We start from the raw sequence: 9,138 nt of genomic DNA, 5'->3' as shown, positions 1-9,138 counted from the left end.
CAAGTTATAAAATAACTTTTTTTTTTAAAACGAAAATCTTTTCTTGACGTACTATCTTTATTTCATTATATTTGCTACAATTAATTTATTTTTTAAATAATTTAATATAATATTTTAATTATTTATATTTCAAATTATGTATTATAAAAAATTAATAACGTAAAATAGACAATTAAATTATACAAATAAGATCTTAACAATATTTTATCCTACTCATTAATTATATCACAATATATAAAGCACAAATAAGATCATAATGAGACCATTTTTATTAGACCGACTTATAATATATACTTCCTCCTAATATATACTTCCTCCGTTTCAAAATACTTGCACCAAACATATTTTTGCGCAATCCAATGTGTGTGTCAGATCGTTTATATTTAGAATTATGCATAACTAAAATTATAAAAATTTGATATTATGAAAATATGTGACAAAATGAGCAAAACAAGATCTTACATGACTATTTTTTTTCTCGTATAATAGCCAAAATATATAAATTACTGCTCCCTCCTCTTCATAGAGAATGAGACATTTGGGTTTTGCACCAAAACCAAGGAGAGGTGGGAAACCACTTAAAAATAGGTGGAAAACTCTCTTTTTCCATAAAGGGCATTGATATTTATGTGTTATTGTGTTATTGTAATAAGGGTAAAAGGGTAAAAAAGAATGACAAAAATAAAAATGGGATATTTTTAGTAAATTGGCCAAATAAGAAAATGTCCCATTCTCAAAGAATAGGAGGGAGTATAAAATAATAAATGGTGTAATACTTCCTCCGTTCCAATTTACTTACAACGTTTACTTTTTCAGGCAATTCAAAGCATTAATTTAATCCTTAAAATCTCTAATTATGCATAATAAAAAATTATAAAAATTTGATATTTATAATCTTTGCAATGAGACGAATTAAACAAGATGTCGATAAACTATATTTTAACTTATAAGTTAAAAACTAATCACAAATTAAAAATGATGAATGAATAATGCTATTTTTCGCAATATTACAACTAATACAAATATAGGAAGCGTGAAAACAAGGAAGTATTTAGTGTGGAGCATTGTAAGAGAAAAGAAAATATCTTTAAATTAAAATCTAAAAAGTTGTAGTACTACAAATTTCAATGTCCATTTGGATGTTAACAGTTAAAATCCCAAGTTTGAAAAATGGATGATGACCCATGATTTTCTCTCTCTTGATATTGTAGAGAGAGAAACGAAAAGAAAAGGAAAAACAAAAAAGAAGAGAGTGAATGAAGAAGAAAAGAACCCTCCTTTTTGTGAGGGAAGATTAATTTGATCAATCTTCCCTCTTCTTCTCTCTCTTTCTCTCTGTTTTTGAAGTGTCGTTCTTTCAATTTCTTCCACTCTTTTTCTTTCTCTCTCCATCTTTCTCATTACACAAAAATTGAGTTTGTAGAGAGAGAAACTTGGATGAAGAATTAAATTGAAATTATAAAAGATTTTTGGATTCTAAGAATTGGGTTTTTCAATTAGATTTGTGGGTATTTGATTGATATTAATTGTAAAAACAATATTAATAATCATATTATGGATATAGATAGTATTGAGTGTGTTTCTTCAGTTGATGGTTTGGAGGAAGAGGAGATCCCTCATCTTGATAATCACCTTAATAATAATCATCATCAATTTCCCACAAAAATTAGGAATAATGTTGGTGTTCCTAATGCAACTGCACCAGCAACTAGCGTTCATGAATTGCTTGAATGTCCTGTTTGTACCAATTCTATGTACCCTCCTATTCACCAGGTTATTTTCTTTTAATCTTTGATTCCTTTTTCAAATAAATTTCTTTCTTTTTTATGTTATTTTTTATGCATTTTGTTGGGTTGCATTTGTTTTGGTAGGATAAGAATTGGGTGTTTTTTGTTTCTTGATTTTGGATTTTGTATGTTGGGTGTAAAATTTATGTTGTAGAATCTTTTGGGAAATGGATTGGAATTTAGTGGATTAGTTTGGAATTATTTGATTGATGAGGGTAAACAAATTAAAGTATGATCTTTTTGTCTGATTTTGTATAATGTGGCTTATTTAATTGAAGTGATGTGATTTGATTAAACTTCAAAGCATAAACATTTATGGGTTTTTTTTGTTATTTGATAATTGATTCAATTGATTCATCTAAAAATTTATGATCTTTAAATGAAGGATAGATCAAGAAATCAAAAGATAAAAAGCAAATAATATGTTTCATTTTTTGTTACTTTTTAGTTTGTCATGATTTCTGTATGTATCATAGCACCTATAACAAAACATTTGTTTTCAATTTGGTATTAGAAAGGTTAAGCTTCGGAGTTGGGAGTAATAGGCTAGAATTGGCTAGGTTATTGCCTTATTGGAGTCCACTGTTTGTGTTTGTATTCTCTAGGCTTACTTTTAGTTTTATTCTTATTATTTGTATGTATTTGCTTGTTTCTAAGTTTGGTTGTATTGAATGGTTTTTGTACATTGTATTTGTTGGTAAGTGTATAGTTTTTCTATGTGATTTCCCTGTGAATCGTGAGGGTAATGTATAGTATCTACTATGTCGAGTTCCTTTGTGGGTTTTTTATACTCCTTATGTCATGACCTTAGATGGTGATGGTTGTGATGAAACTGATGAAGAAAAATAGATTGTCATTGAATTATTGCCTTTGATAAGTACCTTAGAGTTGGGTGGTGGGACAAGTGTAACATTATTTGCCTTTTACATCGGGATTTGCTCAAAATTGTTGAAAAATAGCCAAAAATCGACCATTATTTGCTTTTTGTGATTTGTGATTCGCAGAGAGATTAGCAAATCATGTGACACTGGGTGGGACAGCTTGTATTTCGTTTACTTAGAGATAAACTCGTTATCATGCCTCCATTAAAAAGCCCGGTCTTTTTAAATTGCTTTGTGGTGGGTATCAGATCTTCTAGTGATCATCGAGTTTAGGATCCTGAAAGCTGAGAAGCTCTTTAGAAAGCATTATATCTTTGTTGGCTGATCACTTGTGGTCAGTGAACATTTGAGTGAGTTAAAATGTTAGCGTTCACGAAATTCTTTGAATGCAGTGAGCCGGGGATCCCTGATGTTAAAGATTGGATTTAGGAGAAATAGCCGTCTTTTTCCTTCATCATCTAGATCTTGAGACTAGATTGATGAATTTCTCTCGTTTGTGATTAGCAGCATACGTGTATCATGACAGTCTTAGGAAAAGGATTGTGGAAGTCAGGGATTGATGCAGAATTATCAGCATTAAAAAACTTTCCCTAGTCTGAATTGATTGCACTATGTTACGCTGCTGCTACTAGCCAGAAGAAACTGTCTTGAAGATATGAGGTTTTTGGTGGATCAATCTTTTCTTTTGTATTTTATTTTGAAATTGAACTTTTTCATTCTTTGATTAGGTGAAGCTCGGTTAATTAATAGAACTCTTCATTTTAAAGCGGAGTTGATATTTTTTCCCTCTTTTAAAGTAACTTCGTCTGAAGCGATAATTGTTGCCTTTGATCTGCGGCTTTTACCCTAGCTAAACCTTTTATAACATATTTCTTTCCTTAACTTCCGGGCCTATCACAAATTTAACAACAACAGCCAACAGCTATGCCCCTTATATAATATGTTAGGAGCATCGGATCTAGAGCCATCATCGAGTCTATCGTTATATCGCTTGCTTGATTCCTTCTCTTTTCATTTCTACAAGTTTTCCACCTTTTTTCTTGAGGCAAATGTATGAATGTCTCAAATGTAGCTGATAGAGAATGCTAGACTTTGATTGTTACCCTACATGGTTGGCCTGAAAGAAAGGAGTTATTGTGATGCAGAAGTGCATCCTTTAGATTGTGGTTTGTCCCCCATTATCACCCCTCCCTACTATAAGGACGAAAAAAAAAGAAAAATATCCAAATTATAGATAATGTATTTAAATCTAGAACATGGTTACTTTTTTTTTTTTTTTTTTTGAAGGATAGAACATGCTTACTTTAATGATGGGATAAATATTGTCTTGATATGAAGATTGTGGCTTAGATTACTACTTGTAGACTAGTTTTCCTTCATCTATATATAACTTATCTTTCATTTTTTATGAAATTATAGTATGAGAGGGCGGATTTTTGTATTATATATGCCACCCCTTTAGCCAAATCATCTTCAATTTGTGCATTCGTAATCCGTTTGCTCCCTTTTTTCACTTTCCGATGTTTGAGAGGGAGGCGAATTGAGAAATCGGGTACTGGATTTGGTTGACGAAACTTGAATAATGCTGCTCATACATGTCTTATTTTGGAAAGAAAAATAGAGTTATTCAATGGCTTTTTTGGTGAATCATATCAAAAAAATTCTTCTTTCTGAAGTGGATGCTTTTACTGAAAAACATTGATGATATAATTTTTCGTTGATGATTGATATGGGTCTCGGTTTAACTGCAGTGCCATAATGGTCATACATTGTGCTCGACCTGTAAAGCAAGAGTGCACAACCGATGTCCCACTTGTCGACAAGAGCTTGGTGATATTAGGTGCTTAGCTTTGGAGAAGGTAGCAGAATCGCTTGAGTTGCCTTGTAAATTTTACAATTTGGGTTGCCCGGAAATATTTCCTTATTATAGCAAGCTTAAACACGAGACGGTGTGCAATTTTAGACCATACAACTGTCCCTATGCTGGCTCTGAGTGTTCTATCGTTGGCGATATCCCCTTCCTGGTGACCCATCTAAGGGATGACCACAAGGTGGACATGCACACTGGGTGTACTTTTAATCATCGCTATGTAAAATCAAATCCTCGAGAAGTGGAAAATGCTACGTGGATGTTAACTGTAAGTGCAATGTTTCTGTTATTGATTTTTAGTTCAATTGAATGTTAATCTTTATGGAACAATAATGTGAGTCGATTACAATATGACTAGAGTGTGTATCCCAAACTCGATATGCACATCCAGTTATGGAAAGTAGTAAGCTATGTTAATATCATTTTTTAAATGGAAAAATTACCCCAAATAATAACATTTTAACATTTTCTAACAATAATACCAACTATTGATTAATTATGAATAATACAACCTTTAGGAGATAATTCCCTCTGGCATCCTTTAACTTGTTTAGTTCAATTGTCAAAAAAAAAGGGAAAAAACAAAATCCCTCACCCCGTTCTCCACTGACCACCCTTTACACCACCACAGCTCCTACCCTTCCACCTCCTCCCCCACCCTTACCCACACCTACACCCACACCCACAATTGACTGTCAGGGAGAGGGAGGTTTTGCGATTGGTGGTAATAGGAGAGGGGGGGTTTCGTGATTGGAAGCCAAGGGGTTGCAATTTATAGGGTGGTTGGTTGGTGTGTTGGTGGCGGCCATTGGGAAGGGCGGTGGCAGCCTGGGGAGTTGCGATTTGCTAGTAGTGGTGGTTGCTGCTTATTTGGTGATTGGTGTATGTGTTGGGTGTGTTGGGGCTAGGGTGTTTGCATGGTGGGTGCAGGGGAGGGTGGGGGTGGTGCACAGATGGGAGAAGGGGGAGGGAGTGGGATTTTTTTTAAGTTAAATTTATTAGTATTTTCTTATGTAGAAATAACATGTTTCATATCTAATGGGTAAAAATGAATGTTGGTAGAAAATTCATCTCAAAGTTGGTATTATTCGTCATTAAGGGAAAAAGTTGAAAGGTTGTATTCAGTGTTTTTTTCTTTTTAAAATTTACTTTGTATATAATTTTTGTAACTTTGTCTTTAACATGTACTTCTTTCTTAAAATGATCAATTTAGCCATTTTTCCTCAAATGAGAGTTAGTCGTTCTCTAGAATTTGCAACATCCTCCTTTTTAGTTTGTTCTATGAAATTTGCTATAATTCTTTTTTAGGCTATGAACCACGTGCTCTTTTTAATTCTCAATTTCTCCTCCACACATTTTAAGTTATATTTTCCTCTCATCCACAAGACTTTCCTCAACACTTAATAAAATACAACTTTTTCCCGACTTTAAATAAAGTGAAAAGCTGTACTTGTAGCAATTTAAATGGGACATAGAAGTATTAAATACTAGAAGACTAGAAGTACATTGACCTTTGAAATTAATGTTCCCCCAAGTACAACAGTACCAGTAGGACCTGCCTGCAGTTGCCATGCTCGATCCATTTACAAATTTTTCTAGTAGCTGTCACATTGTAAGGATTCCTTAACTCATAAATTGACTGATATCTGCTTGATTTTGTTTGAGATTTTTTTGGTCAATTTTGCCTACTTCTTTGTGTTGATAGGAACTTAGCACTAGAGTCATTCTTGACCCTAGGCAAGGTAGACATTTTTCTAGGATCCAGAGCTAGAAAAGACAAATACCTCAATTTAGCGATGTTGTCGTATATGAGCATATGACGTAGAATACCGCTTGTAAAATTGTAACTTTACTTCTCTGAACATCTATTAAATACCGAAATCAACTTTCTATAAAAAAGTCTTTGATCATGCCTAAAAATGTTCATTCGGGTCATCAGGTCAATTTCAGGTTTGGTGTTTCGGGTCGGTTCAAAACTAGGTTTTGTGTCCACATTGATTTTTATTGTGTTTTAAATTCATTTTGAAATGGGATTAAGTCGGGTTTGGTTTCAAGGTCAAATAAATATCGGACCATCTGGTCTGATATAAACACCTTTAATCATGCCTTGGGCCCACAAAATGTCAGGAACGTCACTGATTAGCACGAAGGATGCACTTCTCTGCATCTCAACTTGCTACATAACTGTCAGTTACCACATTCAGGGCCCTGCTATTGAAAATCTGCACACTGATGTACTGATCCTGACAGGTTTTTCATTGTTTTGGCCAATACTTCTGCCTCCACTTTGAAGCCTTCCAACTTGGTGCAGCTCCTGTGTACATGGCATTCCTCCGTTTTATGGGCGACGAAAACGAGGCTCGAAATTACACGTACAGCCTCGAAGTTGGAGGAAACGGGAGAAAACTTATCTGGGAAGGAACCCCACGAAGCATCCGAGATAGCCACCGAAAGGTAAGGGATAACCATGACGGCCTCATCATCCAACGAAATATGGCACTCTTCTTCTCGGGTGGGGATCGCAAGGAGTTGAAGCTGAGGGTAACCGGAAGAATATGGAAGGAGCAGCAAAACCCGGATGCTGCTCCGATACCCAATATATGTAGCTAAGTAGTTGAAGCAAATATCGCGTTTTTTAGATGTTGTTTTCGGGTTTTGTATTTGATGGGTTTCGGTTTTGCACTTTCATGCTATCTCGATTTTCTCTGTTGTTTGTAATAGAATGGAGATATTTGGGATGGCCTTGAATTGAAGTTTTTCAGCTTCTGTGCTCTTATTTCTCTCTCTTTTTTTTTTTTTGGTATTTTTGTGGATTCCTGTGTTGGTAAGAACAGGAATGATGTTGAATGTTGATAGTGTTAATAAGTGTACGAGTATGAATACAACAGCATAGCTTACATTAAGATTTCATTATGAATTATGATTCTTACTCGAATATACTTTTGTACTTTTGTACATCAATTCTACTACATTTATACAATTCAGATTCTACTCATTATTTCTAAGTTCAATCAAACAGTTACTACTATATTCTAAACAAATACTTCCTCCCGTTCTGAAATACCGAAACCCGATTATGACTTATTGTGTGGAAAAATATCATTAGTAACTATAATGAAACGGAGGAAGAACTCCTTTGTCTTTTAGAATTTGCAAGTACACTTTATTTTTTTCAAAAGTTGGGAAAAAAAATGTACTTTGTGTTAAAATTGTTTCTTTATACTCCTATTTAATTTACTTGTCCCATTTGATTTTTCACATTTGTAGAGATAATGTTTTGACTTTTAATATCTCTATTTATGCTTCATTAAAAATTATGAAAAGTTAGTATTAATAATTTTTGCAATGAGACGAATCTAAAATGATCCTACTTAATTATATTTTAACTTATAGATTAAAAATAAAATACAAATTAAAAGAAATTGATAAATAGTGATAAAAAGTAAATAAAACAACTAAAATGAAGAACGAGGCTCGGCAGCCATGGTCTAAACGCAACTTAACTGTATTTTTTTAGTTTGCCTCCTTTACTATTTGGAACGAACAAGACACTAGTATAATGTTAGGGGCTTAGGGCTAAATAAGTAGAATTATTGAAATAGATAAGATAAATTATTAAAAAAAGTACAGAATAAGACGAAAATCAACTTATTTCTAAAAGTAAGCGTCTAATTTCCAAACCTAAGATTTGGTTCTGTTCGCAGTTAGTAGTGTTTAACTTTTTTAAAAGGCAAAGAAGTTGATCGCAGTTAGTAATTGCGAACAGGACTGTTGCCTTTTTTGACCCTGTTTGCAGTCACTAACAGGCCCATTATGCTCGATGGTGTTCGCAGTTAGTAACTGCGAACAGGATCAAAAAAACCAACAGCCCTATTTCAAGTTACTAACTGGGAACAACTTCTTTGCCTTTTTAAAAAATTAAACTCCTGTACGAAGTTACTAACTGCAAACAGAATCAAACCTCAGGTTTGAAAATTAGATGCTTATTTTTGAAAATAAGTTGATTTTCATCTTATTTCGTGTTTTTTTTTTAATAATTTATCTTATCTATTTCATTTTTCAAATAAGTATCACAAACTCAAATATTTTTACATATCGAGTCTATGTGTCTTATTTAGTGCACTTGTTAACATGTTGATTCAACTTTTAATATCTCTAAACGTATTAATTAAATATTACAAAAAGTTAATATTAATATAAATTATATTAAAATGTTATGATCACCTAAAATAATACTCCCTCCGTTCCTATTTGTTCTTCCTATTTGGGTATTTCACAAAGATTAAGAAAAAGAGAATCTTTTGTGGTAGTGGGTATTATTTTAATTATATAATAGTGGGAAGTAATGATTGTATTGAGAGTATGAGGTTGTAGTGGGTATTATTTTAATTAAATAGTAGTGTGAAGTAATGATTGTATTGGAAGTATGAGAGAGAAAATAATTATAAATAAAAGAAAATGGGTACATTAAAAGAAAAGGGGGATTTTAAGGGGTAAAAGTGAGATAAAAACTTTCTAAAAATAGAAAGTATTCTAAAGTGGAAGAACTTTTGAAACTACCCGTTATAGTAATGTGGAAGATCAAAAAGGAACGGAAGGA

General features: G+C 33.0%; 1 protein-coding gene across 1 annotated transcript; it reads left to right on the top strand.

Moving 5' to 3' along the window:
• The first annotated feature begins 1,145 nt into the window (after positions 1 to 1,145).
• Positions 1,146 to 7,535, top strand: LOC130806341 (E3 ubiquitin-protein ligase SINAT5-like). The gene is made up of 3 exons (XM_057671370.1): positions 1,146 to 1,773; positions 4,420 to 4,806; positions 6,789 to 7,535. The coding sequence occupies exons 1-3, from the start codon at positions 1,555 to 1,557 to the stop codon at positions 7,146 to 7,148; spliced, it is 966 nt and encodes a 321-aa protein (XP_057527353.1). The 5' UTR covers positions 1,146 to 1,554; the 3' UTR covers positions 7,149 to 7,535.
• Positions 7,536 to 9,138: the final 1,603 nt, after the last annotated feature.

This window comes from Amaranthus tricolor, chromosome 2 (genome assembly GCF_026212465.1).
Source record: "Amaranthus tricolor cultivar Red isolate AtriRed21 chromosome 2, ASM2621246v1, whole genome shotgun sequence".
Lineage (NCBI taxonomy): Eukaryota > Viridiplantae > Streptophyta > Magnoliopsida > Caryophyllales > Amaranthaceae > Amaranthus > Amaranthus tricolor.
Note: the sequence above shows the minus strand (reverse complement) of the source record. Positions and strands in the feature narration are given on the sequence as shown.

Coding starts and splice junctions, on each gene's coding strand:
- LOC130806341 (XM_057671370.1), top strand. CDS start 1,555: ATGGATATAGATAGTATTGAGTGTGTTTCTTCAGTTGATGGTTTGGAG. Junction 1,774..4,419: donor TGTACCCTCCTATTCACCAG/GTTATTTTCTTT, acceptor GTTTAACTGCAG/TGCCATAATGGTCATACATT. Junction 4,807..6,788: donor ATGCTACGTGGATGTTAACT/GTAAGTGCAATG, acceptor TGATCCTGACAG/GTTTTTCATTGTTTTGGCCA.